Genomic DNA, 18,537 nt, shown 5'->3' with positions numbered 1-18,537 from the left:
AATTTGAAATAGAAAACATGTCTGTCGGTTTTCCCTTAGAGTTTATCGCAGGAAGGCGTAAGGTAAAGCAAATTGGTTAAAAATGCCTATGTAGATTACATACTGCTTTGGCTTAGAGATGTAACCTACCAAAACAGTCACAGCGAAGTTATTTATATTTCTTATTAAGTTACGCTGTGCATTTTTGGCTATTTTCAGGTTGGCTTAAGGTGACACAAAAAAAATGGACGTAAAAATGGACGTAGTTCAGCGCCTAGAGCGCCTCATGAATGACCCGAAAGCCAACAGGAGTGAAATAATCAACATCTATTTCATCATAGTAAAGGAAGGAACGTCTGCTGTGTCCAGTGCTATGCCCTTGCTCAAGGATTCAGCTGTTCACTTATTGTCCCCTGAATTGATGAAAATTCTGAAAAACATGAACTGGACGCCTTTAGTTATATACTAGTCGCCAACAACTTACTGGACGTGGACGATGTCAAAGATGAATTGGAAAATGGAGACGCTTTAACGAGCTATGTACCACCCAATGCGATCAGGAAGCTCAATGCAGAGCTCGGTGTTGCATCAGTTTTGCCATCCGCAACCCCAGCAGCGGAACGCGCGCCACCAACACAGTTAGAAAAACCACAAGTATCAATGAGCAACACGAATGAATTGGATCACGAAACTGCATCAAGCACTGACAATATCAGACTACCAATAGAAATAAAAAACGAATGTAGAAGTATGAAAAACGTTAACGGCATGTCTGTGTACAAGTTGCCGTTGAAACGATCATTAACTTTCGCCGGAGCGTCTTCGATCATCAGGCGGTTCTCCTTCGGTGAGCCAGATCCTTTCGGAAGCAAGGGATGCAAAACCATTCTTTTGATGGGGGCCACCGGTTCAGGCAAGACCACCATGATCAATGCCATGGTCAATTATGTGCTGGACGTTCAATGGGAGGATCCTTTTCGTTTTATGCTTATCGATGAAGACAAAACAGCGAACCAGGCTTTTAGCCAGACCAGTGAAGTTACGGCCTATGACATCCATTACAGAAATGGTTTCCGCATTCCTTATTCTCTGACGATTGTTGACACTCCTGGATTCCATGATACCCAAGGTATCGAGCGTGACAAGAAAATCACTTAAGTCATCAAAGAATTCTTTGAACACGAAAATGGCATTCAAGTAAAGCCTCATTATTATTTACGAAAATTTTTCTCTATGATTCTTCCACTTTTGATTTATTTTTCTTTATTGTCATAGTCATTGGACACAGTTGGCTTTGTAGTACAGGCTTCGCTGGCTCGCCTTACGAGCTCTCAGACGTACATCTTCAATTCGGTACTGTCCATTTTTGGTAAAGATATCGGAGAAAACGTTCGCTTCTTGGTCACTTTTGCGGATGGAAGGCAACCTCCTGTCTTAGCAGCTATTAAGATAGCTAATCTTCCTTGCCGATTGGACTCCAATAAGGAGCCCTGTTACCAAAGTTTTAACAACGGGGTAGTCTATGCCTCGAATCAAAATCCAGATGATGATATGTCTCCAATCGAATGGCGGAACGCAATGAAAAATTTTCAATTGTTTTTTAACGAGCTATTTGAAATGCCTATCAAATCGCTCCGACTAACAAAAGAAGTATTGAGCATCCGAGAAATCCTCCGTTACACTATTCAGGTCTTAGAAACCACCATCCAAGTGCACCTCATGAAATTGGAAGAATTACGGGAGATCGAGGAAAAAATCGCCTTGAACAAAGACTTCGTTAACGTTAATAAGGACTTTGAAATCACTGTGAAAGTACACAAGAAGAAACAGATTGAGCTCAAAACGAATGAGAAAGCATTTAATTGCACTATTTGCAAAGTAACGTGCCATTGTCCTTGCTACCCAAATTCATGGATGCCCTGTCCTGCATTCTGGAAACCAGAAAAAGGCTCTGCAGGTGCCGGAATTGCTATTCCTGCGTTTTTCTTGCGGACTTCTATGAAAGTTGGCAGAGATCTCTTTGAGTTTGTTACAAAGGATGAGAAATTTAGGCGTCTTGATATCCAAGGCATCATTGCAGCGGGTCCAGTGGTTTCAGCGGTTTCAGCGAGTGCACCGGATGCAGCGGTTGCAGCGGGTGCAGTGGTTGCAGCGGGTGCAGCGGGTGCAGCGGGTGCAGTGGTTGCAGCGGGTGCAGTGGGTGTAGCGGGTGCAGCGGTTGCAGCGGATGCAGCGCGTGCAGCGGGTGCAGCGGGTGCAGTGGTTGCAGCGGGTGCAGCGGGTGCAGCGGGTGCAGCGGGTGCAGCGGGTGCAGCGGTTGCAGCGGGTGCAGTGGGTTTAGCGGGTACAGCGGTTGCAGCGGTTGCAGCGGTTGCAGCGGGTGCAGCGTGCTGTGCTGCTGTAGTGGTCGCCTTAATGTATGGTAATGAGTGCCAGATGTGCCCTGGACGCTGCGCCAAGGAACACCACTCATACGAACTCACTAAATGGGAATTCGTTCAAGAAGACGAAACTCACACACTTCATGACATTCGCAAGAAGTACGATGACGTAATGAAAAAGACTCTAAATGCGGAAGAACTAAAGAATGCCTTGCAAGTAGAGGCGGCGCAGCTGAAATCAGATATCATTGAAGCGATGGATGATAGTAGAAGCTACTCAAATTATTTAAATCAGATAGAACTGTGTGGTGCTATCTCATCTCCGCTATCCGCTCCAGAATATATTAACCTGATGATCGAACAGGAGAAAAAAAATAAAAAATCTGGATACGAGGAGAGAATTAAAAGTTTGGAAGATATAAAGAGAACGGCTGAGCTCCCGAAAGACGTAACGGATGGCGGTGATTTAGCCAAGCAGTACAAAAACTAACTAGAACATACAAGCTTACGAGGAAATATTGGAGCAAGGAAGATATCTTTTCCAGTTAACCATTAAAGTTTTTTTTATTTTTATAGTTCAAGTAATCATTTTATGAATTATCACGGCAATTTGGCTTTCAAATGCGCTTGCTAAATATTCGGAAGTGTAATTTTTATCTTACTTTGTAACGGTTATCGATTTTTAAATGGGTACAGGGGGTTAAATACAAGATTGAATAAATTCATCAGTTAAAAGCAATCTCTGTGTTGTCTTTTTTATGCACCCTACCAACTAGAAATTTAGTTATTTTGCCTTTAGTTTATGTCACGGATCCCTACACGCTTGTTTATGGCGGGTTTAATTTGATGAATCAGATTATGTCGATAGCTAACTAATTCTTAGCAGTTCATTCGATTGTGTATGGGTGCCGTGCCCAAACTATAGAACAGGAAACAAGGTAACAAGCAAATAAAGTATAACACGCAACAGAGAGCAAACTCGGTGAGCTATTGCATCTATGGGACTTTCGGTTTTCCTTTAGTTTCCGGCCCATTCCTTAGTTTAAATATTCTAGAAACTCAGTTGGCTCGTTTGGTGTAACGAGAACAGTTCCAAAATCGTTTTTTAGGTTTTTTTTTTTTTACAAATATGCTGTTTTTTCCTTATCAAACGGAGACCTTATCGCTTTGAGTTTTATCGTTGTTTTGAACAGCTACCTACTCACCTCCCAGTTTATGCTTTCGTTTCGCAATATCTTTTTGAAGCAACGAGGCAATTTGCATTTCACGATGTTGAAAAGAATTCTTTTCTTAAATTCGCAAGCAACACCTCCATGTAGTCTAGTTATGCATACTTGCTTTGTAACATCATTAGATAGGGCCCTATTTAGTTTTTATTCGCGATTTTTTCTCTCTGGACGTATCGTTACGCTCCTTTATTACAGTCCAACTTTGACAAGGTATACATTGAAAAGAACTTGATCGACTTTAATAATCAACTCCAAAGTTTATCTCGAAATGTTTGCTTGCTCTGGATAACAGTCAATATAAACACACTGACGTACAGTACGCTTACGCGAATGCCCCCACAAATACAACCTGGATAACGTTTGATAACACAAAGATAAATAACCCCATCAAATTATATCAGTGTCCGTTGAATATTGTCATCACCATTAGACTTTACTCCTCGTTGACTCCATATTGTGTCTGCGAAAATATGGTTCTCGCTGTTGCGACCATATTAGTTCCTGTATACTAACCTTATTAGTTTTTCACCGTATTCAACAGGTCAGTCAATAGGAATAATTATTCAATGTTTATTGATCCCTAGCCTTTTTTTTTGTTGCAATACAGAAACTGTATTATGATTAGGTAGCACAAGGAATGATGTAGTATTATGTGGCTATGTAGATTATAGTAAATTTTTATGTATAAGCAAACGAATTTGCAATAGAAAAACGTCTGCCGATTTTCCCCTAGAGATTATCACAGGAAAGAGTTAGGTAAAACAAGTTGGTTAAAAATTACTATATACATTACATAAAGGTTTGGCTAAGAGATGTAACCTATCAAGCCGGTTAGAGCGAAGTTATTTATTTATTATTAAGTTACGCTGTGAATTTTTGCTATTTTCAGATTGGCGTAAGGTGACACAAAAAAAGAAAAATGGACGTAGATAAGGAAGTTCAGCGCCTAGAGCGCCTCATGGAAAGACTCGCAAGCCAACATGAGTGAAATAATCAACATCTATTTCAACATAGTAAAGGAAGGGAAGTCTGCTGTGTCCAGCCCTATGCCCTTCCTCAAGGATTCAGCTGTTCGCTTATGGTCCCCTGAATTGATGAAAATTCTGAAAAAACATAGACTGGACGCCTTTAGTTATATACTAGTCGCCAACAACTTACTGGACGTGGACGATGTCAAAGATGAATTGGAAAATGGAGACGCCTTAGCGAGCCATGTCCCACCCAATGCGATCAGGAAGCTCAAAGCAGAGCTCGGTGTTGCATCAACTTCTTATTAACACCAGCAGCGGAATCGCGCCACCCAGCAGCGGAATGGAACGCGCGAAATGCGCACCATCAACACAGTTAGAAAATCCACAAGTATCAATGAGCAACACGAATGATTTAGATCACAAAACTGCATCAAACACTGACAAGACCAGACTACCAATAGAAATCAAAAACGAATGTAGCAGTATGAAAAACGTTAACGGCATGTCTGTGTACAAGTTGCCGTTGAAAGGATCATCAATTTTCTCCGGAGCGTCTTCCATCGTCAGGCGATTCTCCTTCGGTGAGCCAGATCTTTCCGGAAGCAAGCCATGTAAAACCATTCTTCTGATGGGTGCCACTGGCTCAGGCAAGACCACCATGATCAATGCCATGATCAATTATGCATTAGGCGTTCAATGGGAGGATCCTTTCCGTTTCATGCTTATCGACGAAAAAGCGAAATCCCAAGCTTTTAGCCAGACCAGAAAAGTCACGGCATACGACATCCATTACAGAAATGGTTTCCGCATTCCTTTTTCGCTGACGATTGTTGACACTCCGGGATTCGGTGATACCCAAGGTATCGAGCGTGACAAGCAAATCACGTCGGCCATCAAACAATTCTTTGAACACGAAAATGGCATTCAAGTATAGTCTCGTTATTATTTTACAAAATTTTTATTTATGATTCTTTCACTTTTGATTTATTTTTTTCATTATTATTAGTTTGAGGTTCATTGAACGCATTGGATGCAGTTGGCTTTGTAGTGCAGTCTGCGCTGGCTCGCCTCACGAGCTCTCAGATCTACATCTTTAATTCGGTATTGTCCATTTTTGGTAAAGATATTGGAGAAAACGTTCGCTTCCTGGTCACTTTCGCTGATGGAAGGCCCCCTCCTGTGTTAACGGCTATTAAGGAGGGTAAACTTCGTTGCCAAATGGACTCAAATATGGACCCCTGTCATCAGAGTTTTAACAACGGTGTGGTCTACGCCTCGAATCAGATGGCAGGTGATCGTTTGTCTCCAATCGAATGGGACAATGCAATGCAAAATTTTGGATCGTTTTTTGCCGAGTTATCCAAAATGCCGAACAAATCGCTCCAACTCACTAAAGAAGTATTGAATAGCCGAGAAAGTCTAAAGATCAATGTTCAGTTCCTAGAAACCACTCTTCAAGCGCACCTCATGAAAATGGAAGAATTGCGGAAGACCGAGGAAATCATCGTCTTGAATAAAGACCATGTTAACGCTAATAAGGACTTTGAAATCACGGTGAAAGTACTAAAGAAGAAAAAGGTTGAGGTCGAAATGAATCAAACAGCACTGAATTGCTCAAATTGCGAAGTAACGTGCCATTATCCTTGCGACCCGAATTTCTGGACGGGTTTTTGCCCTGCATTCGGGCTATCAGAAAAATTGTTCTCTAATATGACCGATTTGACAAGTAATGACAATCCCTCTATTTCCAATACTAATGCTTTCCTCGCTTTATGCAATAAAACGGTAAATAAGGCAAAGGTCATAGCATCGAGTGGTCGCGCTTGCAAGGTCTGCCCTGGAAAGTGTGCAACTGACGATCACTCAAACGAACCAACTAGGTGGGATTACGTTCAAGAAGAAGAGATTCAAACTCTCGATAAAATTCGCAAGAAGTACGACGAGGCAATGGAAAAGACGCTAAATGCGGAAGAACTAAAGAATGCTTTGCAAGGAGAGGCAGAACAGCTGAAATTCGACATCATTAAAGCGATGGATCAGATTACTCATTACTCAAACCTTTTGAAGAAGATAGCACTGCGAGGTGATCCACTCTCTACTCCCGAATATATTAACATGATGATTGAAAACGAGAAAAAAGATAAAAAACCTGGACACTGGGAGAGGATCAAAAGTTTTAAAGATCTATTGAGAAAGGCTCGGCTTACGAGAAACGTTACCGATGGCGGTGATTTAGCCAAGCAGTTCAAAAATAAAATAGAACATACAGGCAACTAGCAAAATACTGAAGCAAAGAAATTTTTTTTTCTAGTTAACCATTTTTTAAATATTTGATAGTCCAGATAATCATTTTGTGAGTTATCACAACAACTTGGCTTTCAAATGCGCTTGCTAAATATTCGAAAATTTAATTTCTATCTTACTTTGTAACAGTATATCGATTTGTAGATGTGTACAGGAGGTATAATGCATAGCCGAATAAATTCATCAGTTAAAAGCAATTTCTGTGTTGCCTTATTTATGCATCCTATCAACTAGAAATTTAGTTTAAGACCGTTGGTCGACCAGCAACAAAATAGAAGAAGGGATAGTTTAATAACTTTGTCATTCTTCCCTCAGTGTTCGATTTCAGCTATTTCCTTGTACACCATTCATTCAATGCAAAAAAATTTTCCCACTTTGAGTGCGTTGAAAGTTTGTATAAAGACATTCTTTTAAGATAAAAGAGCATTTTGTCATTGCAAAACAAAATATTTATGACACGCCACGCTATAATTTAGAAATTTAGCCCCCCCCCCTAGTTTATACTTTTGTCTCACTAGCTCTCGGAAAGCGATTGAGACAAATTACAATTCAAGTTGGCGAATAGAATTCCTTTCTCTTTCACTTGATTCAAGCTCGCAAGCAACTAGTGCACGTACCAAGGTTTATTTGCTTTAATCACATCAATACATACGGCCCGATTTTGTTTTTATTCGCCACTTGTTCTCCAGGACGCATCGTTGCGCTCCTTTATTTCTTTCCAACACGGAGAAAGTAAATGGCGCAAAGAACTATACAACAACTTTAATCACCAACCCCATTTTTTATCAAGGATTTCACGATTGCCTGGATGACATCCAAGATAGTTACGGACTACTCTGTCGCAATTACCTCACGAATACGGCTTTTGATAAAGCACACAAGATAAAAAAAGGCTCCACAAAAACCATTTCAATAGCCTTAGGATATTCTCGTCCACCTTTGAAGTTAGTCCTCGTTGTTTGCCAGTGTCTGTGTACCATTTCGTCCCTGCTATTGCGGCCATGTTAGTTTCTGTAAACTAAAGTTAGTTTCTCACCATATTCAACTGGTTAGTTATCAGTTTACATTCTAATGATACAAATAATTATTGATCACTTGTATGTTTCGCTTGTACAAGCACTTCATAATGAATAAGCATAGGACAAGATATATGCTTTTAGTGATAAGTGGCATGTAGGCAATAGTTAAGCTTTTTACGGACGTAACTTAAAGGGTTCGCAATACGAAAAACTTCAGCCTTTTTCTCGCATTATACATACTTTACGAGGAAACGGTATATGTTTTTGCCTATTTCTGGCTGTCTCCACGTAAAAATGGACGTAGATAAGGAAGTGCAACGTCTAAAGGAACTCATGACAGACTCGCAAGCCAACATGAGTGAAATAATCAGCATCTATAACAACATAGTAAACGACGGAACGCCTGATGCGTCCAGCGTTATGCCCTTCCTCAAGCAATCAGCCGTTGACTTACTGTCGCCTGAATTGATAACTGTCATAAAAAAATACAGAATGGAGGCTTTTAGCCATATCCTAGTTGCCAACAGCTTGCTGGACGTGGATGATGTCAAAAATGACTTGGAATTTGGAGAGGTTTTGGTTACTATGAATGCTCCAGCTATCGCTATCCGGAGGCTAAAATTAGAATTCGGTATTGCACCAGGAGTCGCATCCGCAACACCAGCACCGTTGGGTAAGCTGCAAGCACCGACGGGTACCGCAAGCTCTTCAGATCGTGCATCAGTACATGCTGAGGAGCGCAGGCTAGCATTGGAAATAAAAAAACAATGTCAATATATGAAAGATGTTAATGGCATGGCTTTGCACAAGTTGCAAGTGAACAAAGTAAAAAATTTCCCCGAGGCGTCTTCCATCGTCAGGCGATTCGCATTCGGTGAGCCCGATCCTTGCGGAAGCAAGGCATGTAAAACCATTCTTCTGATGAGTGCCACCGATTCAGGCAAGACCACCATGATCAACGCCATAACCAATTATGTGCTGGGCGTTCAATGGGAGGATCCTTTTCGTTTCGTACTTATCGATGAAGACGTGACACCTGAAGCTTTAAGTCAAACAAAACACGTCACAGTGTACGACATCCATTACAGAGACGGTTTTCGCATTCCATTTTCGCTGACGATCGTCGACACTCCGGGATTTGGTTATTTCGGAGGTAACAAGCGTGATGAAGAAATCACTTCGGCCGTCAAGCAACTTGTTAGTGACAGAAATGGCATCCAAGTATGGACTTTCATTTATTATGTTTGAAATTTTTCTTTTTCAACCTATAATTTCACAAATTATTACCACAGGGACTGAGCGCAGTTGGCTTTGTTGTGCAGTCTGCACTGGCTCATCTCACGGTGGATCAGAAGAACATCTTCAGTTCGGTATTGTCCATTTTTGGCAAAAATCCAAAGATTCTGACTAAGATCGGGGATCGAAGACCCATCACCTTCATCAATTTCGCTGATGGAAGGCAGCCGCTTGTCTTAGCAGCTATTAAGGAGGCCAATCTTCCTTGCTTAATGGGTTCCAAGGGAGAACCGTGTCACCGGAGTTTTAACAACGATGCAGCCTACGCCTCGAATCAGACACCAGGTGGTAGGTTGTCTCCCAACGTGTGGGACAACGCAATACAAAATTTTGAGTTTTTGTTTGCCGAGCTATCCAGGATGGAGAATAGAATGAGCAGAATGATCTCTTTGGGTCGTCAATGTGTCTCAAACGCAACAACAACAGTGGCATCCGCTAAACTAGCAGACGCATTCGCAACATCAGCCGCGTTCCGTAAGCAAAAAGTACCGGTGGGCACCGAAGTGTCTTTGGATCAGGAAGCTGCATCACTTTTTGACGAAAATAGGCTAGCAATAAAAATAAAAAGCCAATGTACCAGTATAAAAATCGAAAATGACATGTTGGTGTGCAAGTTGCCGTTAAAACGATCATCATTTTTCTTCCGAGCGTCTTACAACCTCAGTCGATTCTCCTTCGGTGAGCCAGATCCTTCCGGAAGCAAGCCATGCAAAACCATTCTTCTGATGGGTGCCACTGGTTCAGGCAAGACCACCATGATCAATGCCATGATCAATTATGTATTAGGCGTTCAATGGGAGGATCCTTTTCGTTTCATGCTTATCGATGAAGACGTGACATCTCAAGCTTTTAGCCAGACCATTGAAGTTAGGGCTTATGACATCCATTACAGAAATGGTTTCCTCATTCCGTGTTCTCTGACGATTGTTGACGCTCCTGGATTCGGTGATACCGAAGGTATCGATCGTGACAAAAAAATCACTTCGGCCATCAAACAATTCTTTGAACACGAACATGACAATCAAGTATAGTCTCGTTATTATTTGCAAAATTTTTATTTATGATTCTTTCACTTTTGATTTATTTTTCATTATTAATTCATTAATTTAGTTTGATTGGTTCATTAACATAGGCATTGGATGCAGTTGGCATCGTAGTGCAGTCTGCGCTGGCTCACCTTACGAGCTCTCAGACGTACATCTTCAATTCGGTACTGTCCATTTTTGGTAAAGATATCGGAGAAAACGTTCGCTACTTGGTCACTTTTGCGGATGGAAGGCAACCTCCTGTATTAGCAGCTATTAAGATAGCTAATCTTCCTTACCAAATGGACTCCAATATGGAGCCCTGTCATCAAAGTTTTGACAACGGGGTTGTCTACTGCTCGAATCAGATACCAGGTGATCGTTTGTCTCCAATCGATTGGGATAAAGCAATGCAAAATTTTCAATCGTTTTTTGCTGAATTATCAAAAATGTCGATCAAATCGCTGCAACGCACCAAAGAAGTATTGAGAGCCAAGAAAGTCCACAGATCACTATACAGGGCCTAGAAACCACCATTCAAGTGCACCTCATGAAAATGGAAGACTCGCGAAAGACAGAGAAACCATCGCCTTAATCGAATTATGTAAATCGAATTATGTAATTAATCGAAAAATGTATTGATTGAGAGGTGCATGTTTATGTAGAAAATTCAACAACCAAAATAAAACAATGCTAAGAAACAAGTCTGTTTTAACACTGTTACTGTTCACATACTGTCATCGTAACGAATTGTAAAACGAAAGTAAACTGAAGCTATGAAAAAGGTTAAAACTTCAATGAAATATTTAGAAAACGAAAAATGACCAGTGTTGGTGTCCTGCACCTCAGTCTGGTTATTGAAGGTGGGAAAACGAAACTTATTACTGTCTAGTCATTGCAGCATGATATGGTTGTACTGCCATTCGGACCAATCGACGCTGGCTTGGTTGCCTATCCCTTACATCTTGTACTCTACGCAAATTTGTTTGCACGTAACGTTGGCGTACTTTCCTGGGTGATTGGCTACGCCTTCGTTTCTCACTGGTAGGACGACCGGCATCACTCACGCCGTTGTCGGGATAACCCGTATGAGGTTTTCTTTCTCCAACTTCAACACTTTGCTTCAACTCTCGATGAGGATGTCTTTCGATGTAACCGTCGTGGTAACGCGGATGGGACGGTCTCGTTGGCTGTTGTTCTTCACTAACGTCATTTGACTTCGTGTAACCGCTGTGAGGTAAACGACGAGGAGGATAATCTTCAGCAATCCTGGGTGGATAAGGTTTAGGTGTGGAGCCTTCATAGGAGGTAGCGGGATAGCCTTCGTGTTTGTAAGGTTTAGCGGGATAGGCTTCTTTCGGCTCGTTGTACAGCTTGGGTGAGTAGCCATCGTGAGGTAGATTAGGTGTATATTCTTCCTTACGCTCATTGTAAGGTTTAGGAGAATAACCATCATGAGGCTGGATTCTCCTACCGTAGTCTCCTTGAAATTGTTTGTACAACTTGGGAGAATAGCCATCGTGAGGTTGAGGGTGTTCACGTTGAGCGTAAAGAACGTAGCCCTGTGGATATGGGTTCGGTCTGGTATAAGGTTTAGCAGAAGGGTTTTCAGAATAGCCATTATGAGGCCGATGTCCTTCACTGATTGGTTCCGGTTCGGATTTCGGTTCTTCGTTAACCGGTGGGGAAATGGTGGAAGGTTCGTCTTCATCAACAGGAGCTTCACTCGAATCCGTTGGCGTCTCTACGTAAAACGGCTTCTTGTGTAAGTGTGCAGGTGGATGCTCAGGTTCCTTTGGACGGTAAAGAGATTCTTGCGGTGGAGGATAATGGGGTCTTTGTGGCTCGTAAGGTGGAGGATAGTGCGGTCTTCTCGGTTCATGTACAGGTGCATAAGTCGGTCGCCTGGCTTCGTGATGCGGTTCGGGACCTTCGTAGGGTGTGCTGAGTGGTGGTCCGTTTACTGTAGCTTCATAACGAACCTTGGCTTGGAAACCACTGTCACCTTCGACATAGTAAGTCGCGATTTGCGTGCGGCCGTTGGAAAGTGCGACACGATACGCGCCATCAACTCGTTTAACATCGATCGTCTCTTGCTGACGGTGGTCATTAAAAGACGAAGGATAATAAACCGAATAGTCGAAGTTGTATGGCATTCCCTGTTATCAGTGACAAAATTAATTGTAATTCGGAATTTGAAAAGCGAAATGAGTGTAGATACTCACGTAAGCCTTCGACTCGGGTTGGTATTCGTCAGGTGACGCTTGTCTCGTTGCAGCTCTTCTAGCAGCTACTTCACTCACCACTGGCGACCAACATGCAATACAACTGTAAAATTGCCGGCCATTGAGGAACAAAAAATTGATTTCTTTATACTATTGTAAAAGGGTCGATGAAAATTTTCATTCGAATTTACCTTCATTTTTTTATTTGAGTTTGTGATGGTGCAAATCCAAAACCATTTGCAAAACTGTAATTAAGTTAAAAACAAGGTAGGATTGGAACGAAAAACAGGAGGAACATGGATTTACCTTTATCTTTCTACATGAGTTTGTGATGGTACAAATCTAATACCACTTGCATCACTGTAACTATATTGAAAACGTGGTAGGATTGGGAACGAGAAACAGGAGGAACATTGAGCTTTATATTTCTCCAAATAGCCGCCACAGGTGGGAACACGAAACTGACCAGTGAGAGAAGACCAAACATTCACCGTGCATTGCTTTCGGAATTTTCTCTTTTCTTCCATTCATTTATTTCGCTTTCGAGCGGCAAGAAAATCGTGTGCTCCGTAAGGAAAACAAAGAGTTCTTAAATTTTCTCCTCAATGTTTTAACTCGGTAGTCACATGCCGATATACTCTCGCACCTTTTCTTTCTTTAGCTTCATCTTAGCTGTGTTACGTTCATGTTTGCGGATGTGTTGCCAAAAAGGATGAGCTCGTCAACTGATTTGCTTCCACTGTCTGTTTCATTTTATATTGACATTCGTTTTCTGAACTGAATCGTCTATGATTCCTGAAGGCCGGAAATCAGAATTGCATGTGTTGGGGTGCAAGGCAATTGTCAAATGTGTGCAATTTAATTGAATACACCTGAAAGCTGGTTTCTATTATCTTTATGCAATGCGTCGAATTTCTCAATTCTTTTCCGTTCGTTTCAAAGAGATGTTACTTTATAGGAATAAGTTAACAAGCTTTGTTCTCTTTCGCACAACATATCGCAGATAACAGAAGCACTTACTATTTCAGTTGCTTATCAAACCAGTTGAGATAATAAAAGAAAATGTCGCCTTTTATGCTTTTCTCGTTGAAAGATGTACGTATGAATAGTTGTTTAAAATGAACAACTGTTCATCGGTCAATGTGCAACAAGCAAATGAAGTACAACACGCAAAAAAGAGAAAACTCGACATACTATTGCATCTGTGAGAAATTCGGCTTTCTTTTAGTTTCCGGGCCGTTCCGTAGTTTAAGAATTCTAGAAACTCAGTTGGCTCATTTGAGCATAGTGAGGACAGTTCGACAATCGTTTAGTTAGATTTTTGAAAAATATGATGTTTGTTCCTATAATCGCGATGATTGTTATCATTATTTTATTTGAACAGCTGCTCACATCCTAGTTTATGCGATGCCTTTGTCTTACAATATCTTATTGAAACAACTGAGACAATTTGCGAAAATTCCGGAAACACACGTCCATGTAGTCCACTTGTACATACTTGCTTTGGTCACATCATTACATAGGGCCCTATTTTGGTTTTTATTCGCTAGTTTTTCCTCGGGCTTATCGTTACGCTCCGTTGTTTCAGTCCAACATGGATACTGTACATGGTGAAAAGAACTTGATCGACTTTGCTAATCAACTTCAAAGTTTATCTAGAAATGTTTGCTTGCTCTGAATAACAGTTAATATAAACTCACTGACGTACAGCACGCTGACGCGAAGGCCCAGCGAATACGACTTGGATAGCGTTCGATAACACAAAGATAAATAGCCCTATCAAACTATATCAGTGCCCGTTGGATATTGTTATCACCATTAGACTTTATTCGTCGTTGACTCCATATTGTGTCTGCGCAATATGGTTATTGCTATTGCGACCACATAAGTTCCTGAAAACTAACCTTATTAGTTCTTCACCGTATTCAACAGGTCAGTCAATAGGAATAATTATTCAATGTTTATTGATCCCTAGCCTCTTTTCTTGTTGCAATACAGAAACTGCATTATGAATAGGTAGCACAAGGAAAGACTTAGTAATATGTGGCTATGTAGATAATAGTTAAGTTACGTAAGCAAACGAATTTGAAATAGAAAAAATGTCTGTCGAATTTTCCCCAGCGTTTATCACAGGAAAGAGTAACGTAAAAGAAATTGTTTCAAAATTACTATTTACATTACATAAAGGTTTGGCTAAGAGATGTATCCTATCAAGACGGTTAGAGCGAAGTTATTTATTTATTATTAAGTTACGCTGTGCATTTTTGGCTATTTCCAGGTTGGCTTAAGGTGACAAAAAAAAAGAAAAATGGACGTAGATAAGGAAGTTCAGCGCCTAGAGCGCCTCATGAAAGACTCGGAAGCCAACATGAGTGAAATAATCGAAATCTATTTCAATATAGCAAAGGAAGGGACGTCTACTGTGTCCAGCGCTATGCCCTTCCTCAAAGATTCAGCTGTTCATTTGTTGTCCTCTGAATTGATGAAAATTCTGAAAAAACATAGACTGGACGCCTTTAGTTATATACTAGTCGCCAACAACTTACTGGACGTAGGTGATATCAAAGATGAATTGGAAAATGGAGACGCTTTAACGAGCCGTGTTCCACCCAATGCGATCAGGAAGCTCAAAACAGAGCTTGGTGTTGCATCAGTTTTGTCATCCGCAACCCCAACGGCGGAACGCGCGCCACTTACACCGTTAGAAAAGCCACAAGTATCAATGAGCAGCACGAATTATTTAGCATCAAGCACTGACAAAACTGCATCAAACAATGAAAAACGGATGACAGTACCATGATGGATCACAGAAATCAAAAACAAGAACACATAGCACTAAAAATAACATATCAAAAAAACGTTAACGGCATGACTGTGTACAAGTTGCCGTTGGAACGATCATTAACTTTCTCCGGAGCGTCTTCCATCATCAGGCGGTTCTCCTTCGGTGAGCCAGATCCTTTCGGAAGCAGGGGATGCAAAACCATTCTTCTGATGGGTGCCACTGGTTCAGGCAAGACCACCATGATCAATGCCATGATCAATTATGTATTAGGCATTCAATGGGAGGATCCTTTTCGTTTCATACTTATCGATGAAAACGAGACATCTCAAGCTTTTAGCCAGACCAGAAAAGTCACGGCATACGACATCCATTACAGAAATGGTTTCCGCATTCCTTATTCTCTGACGATTGTTGACACTCCTGGATTCGGTGATACCGAAGGTATCGAGCGTGACAAACAAATCACTTCAGCCATCAAACAATTCTTTGAACACGAAAATGGCATTCAAGTATAGTGTCGTTATTATTTACAAAATTTTTATTTATGATTCTTTCACTGTTGATTTATTTTTCATTATTATCATAGGAATTGAACGCAGTTGGCTTTGTAGCGCAGTCTGCGCTGGCTCGCCTTACGAGCTCTCAGACTTACATCTTCAATTCGGTACTGTCCATTTTTGGTAAAGATATCGGCGAAAACGTTCGCATCTTGGTCACTTTTGCGGATGGAAGTCAACCTTCTGTATTAGCAGCTATTAAGGAGGCTAAACTTCCTTGCCAAATGGATTCCAATAACAAGCCCTGTCATCAAAAATTTAACAACGGGGTAGTCTATGCCTCGAATCAGATACCAGATGATGATATGTCTCCAATCGAATGGCGGAAAGCAATGCAAAATTTTCAATCGTTTTTTGCTGAGTTATCAAATATGCCGATCAAATCGCTCCAACTCACGAAAGAAGTACTGAATTGCCGAGAAAGTCTACAGATCGCTATTAAGGGCCTAGAAACCACCATTCAAGCGCACCTCATGAAAATTGAAGAATTATGGAAGACCGAGAAAATCATCACCCTTAACAAAGACCATGTTAACGCTAATAAGGACTTTAAAATCACTGTGAAAGTACCCAAGAAGAAAAAGGTTGAGGTCGGAATGCATTTAACAGCACTGAATTGCTCCAAGTGCGAAGTAACGTGCCACTATCCTTGCAACCGGATTTTGTGGACGGGTTTTTGCCCTGCATTCTGGCATTCAGATCAATTTTCACCTACTATGCCCGATTCGGCTAATAATGTCAGTCCCTCAATCAGTCACACAGACCAACAAACAGTCATTCAGTCAGTCACCAATTTTATTTGGAGCAGTACATACAATACAGCGGTAAATACCGCGACGTCCTTAGGAATGAGAGGTCGCAGGTGCAAGGTCTGCCCTGGAAAGTGCGCAACTGACGTTCATTCAAACGAACCCACTAGGTGGGAATACGTTCAAGAAGACGAAACTCGCACTCTCTGTGACATTCGCAAAAAGTACGACGAGGCAATGAAAAAGACGCTAAATGTGGAAGAACTGAAGAAAGCCTTACAAGGAGAGGCGGAGCAGCTGAAATTCGACATTATTAAAGCGATGGATCAGATTATTCACTACAAAAATCATTTAACGAAGATAGCACTGCGAGGTGAACCGCTCTCCACTCCCGAATATATTAAGCTGATGATTGAAAACGAGGAAAAAGAAAAAAAGCCTGGACACTCGGAGAGGATTAGAAGTTTTAAAGATCTATTGATAAAGGTTCGGCTTACGAGAAACGTTACCGATGGCGGTGACTTAGGCACTTAGCCAAGCAGTTCAAAAACTAAAATAAAACATACAGGCCTATTAGGAAATACTGAAGCAAAGAAGATTTCTTTTCTAGTTCACCTTTTTTTTTTAAATTTTGTAGTCCAAATATTCATTTTGTGAGTTATCACAGTAACTTGGCTTTCCAATGCGGTTGCTAAATATTCGAAAATTTAATTTCTGTCTCACTTTGTATCGGAATATGGATTTATAGATGGGTACAAGGGGTTAAATACAAGACCGAATAAATTCGTCAGTTAAAAGCTAGTTCTATGTTTCCTTATTTATGCACCCTACCAATTAAAAATTTATTTTGATAGCGTTGGTGGATCAGCAACAAAATAGAAGAATGAGTAGCATAATAATTTTTTCATTCTTCCCACCGTGTTCGATTTTAGCTGTTTCCTTTTACACCGTTCATTCGATACAGAAGATTTTTCCTATGAAGAAATCCGGAATCCTAACTTAATGCAAGCGTGCGGAATGAACGCGTAGTCGGTAGTCTACTGATTAGTTTATGTCGCGGATCCCAACAGGCTTGTTTACGGCGAATTTAATTTGATGAATCAGCTGATGTCTATAGCTAACTAATTCTTAGCAGTTCAGTCGATTGCGTATGAGTGTCGTGCCCAATCTATATAACAGGAAACTTCAAGGTAAAAACGTAACAAAACATGTTTTCGCGTTTCGTTCGTTCATTTTTTATAACAGATAACAGGCGTGCAGTGTGTGTAACAAACAGGGCCGAGCTAGACAGTAAGTTATATCTTGTGATAGAAGACAAAGTAACAGCTATCTGAGTTGAATGCAGGGCTGTTCCCAAACGGCAATGGAAAGATTTTTCGAAGACAACCAACACGCAAAGATTTATGCCGCATTAAGACCACGCCCACCCAGGCAACTCACCGAAAGAATCGTGGACTTTTTGAAAGAGAAGGTCAGAATCTACCTCACATTCGATTTAATCTAGCGGTATAGATAGTACGCAAATAGGCCAAACAATTGTCATTGGCATCTACCATATTAGTTCTTACCTCTACCTGATTCTAATGATTCGGTATTTATTGTGATTGTAGTATGGGGGGCAGCTGGACTTCGTGTCGACGTAGGGGTGTGGCAATGGCCGACGTAGCACACCGTTTGCTTAACATTCTCACAGAGTGGTGGCTATACAGATGTCAGCAGAACTCAGATTCAAGTGGCAAATGCCCTCGATCGTTTTTTTAATTCACAGCAATTTCTTGCTATCAACATTATTGTTCCTGAAATTTTATTAACCTGCGTGCCGTGTCATATCATGAGACGTAAAACATTAATTGAAGTGAACTTACCATAACAATACAAATCGAATTTAAAATACTGTTGGAGCAGCTTAGGCAAGAGCAGAGGGTGAGAGCAATTTGATTATATCAATCATTATATCATCATGATTGATCAAGATAACGCATCGCATTGTGATTGAGAAATTAACTTTTTTTCTAAA

At 40.9% G+C, this 18,537-nt stretch overlaps 6 protein-coding genes across 6 annotated transcripts in view; 5 read left to right on the top strand and 1 right to left on the bottom strand.

Annotated features, from left to right (window-relative positions):
- The window catches only part of LOC130689809 (cyclin-dependent kinase 1-like), a 96,545-nt gene that overhangs the window by 14,692 nt on the left and 63,316 nt on the right, over window positions 1–18,537 (top strand). The gene's annotated exons all lie outside the window — the stretch shown is intronic.
- The window catches only part of LOC130689885 (uncharacterized), a 29,761-nt gene that overhangs the window by 245 nt on the left and 10,979 nt on the right, over window positions 1–18,537 (top strand). The gene's annotated exons all lie outside the window — the stretch shown is intronic.
- On the top strand, window positions 419–3,053 carry LOC130689466 (uncharacterized). The gene is made up of 2 exons (XM_059495633.1): window positions 419–1,176; window positions 1,255–3,053. The coding sequence occupies exon 2, from the start codon at window positions 1,531–1,533 to the stop codon at window positions 2,848–2,850; it is 1,320 nt and encodes a 439-aa protein (XP_059351616.1). The 5' UTR covers window positions 419–1,176; window positions 1,255–1,530; the 3' UTR covers window positions 2,851–3,053.
- Window positions 4,916–10,892, top strand: LOC130689881 (uncharacterized). The gene is given in 5 exon segments (XM_057512815.2): window positions 4,916–5,420; window positions 9,037–9,104; window positions 9,176–10,204; window positions 10,312–10,690; window positions 10,693–10,892. Coding segments are annotated over 5 exon segments (2,049 nt in total). The 5' UTR covers window positions 4,916–4,954; the 3' UTR covers window positions 10,800–10,892.
- On the bottom strand, window positions 11,044–12,626 carry LOC130689467 (uncharacterized). Its single transcript, XM_057512416.2, has 3 exons — window positions 12,621–12,626; window positions 12,430–12,579; window positions 11,044–12,363 (listed from the first exon to the last, which is right to left on the bottom strand). Exons 1-3 carry the CDS (start codon window positions 12,624–12,626, stop codon window positions 11,086–11,088), a joined length of 1,434 nt encoding a protein of 477 aa, XP_057368399.1. The 3' UTR covers window positions 11,044–11,085.
- LOC130689888 (uncharacterized) lies at window positions 14,253–17,296 on the top strand. The gene is made up of 4 exons (XM_057512830.2): window positions 14,253–14,361; window positions 14,708–15,179; window positions 15,254–15,723; window positions 15,801–17,296. Exons 2-4 carry the CDS (start codon window positions 14,738–14,740, stop codon window positions 17,052–17,054), a joined length of 2,166 nt encoding a protein of 721 aa, XP_057368813.2. The 5' UTR covers window positions 14,253–14,361; window positions 14,708–14,737; the 3' UTR covers window positions 17,055–17,296.

The sequence above is a fragment of the Daphnia carinata genome, chromosome 6, assembly GCF_022539665.2.
Source record: "Daphnia carinata strain CSIRO-1 chromosome 6, CSIRO_AGI_Dcar_HiC_V3, whole genome shotgun sequence".
Taxonomy (NCBI): Eukaryota; Metazoa; Arthropoda; class Branchiopoda; order Diplostraca; family Daphniidae; genus Daphnia; species Daphnia carinata.
The sequence above is the reverse complement of the archived record's forward strand: the minus strand, read 5'-3'. Positions and strand labels throughout refer to the sequence as shown.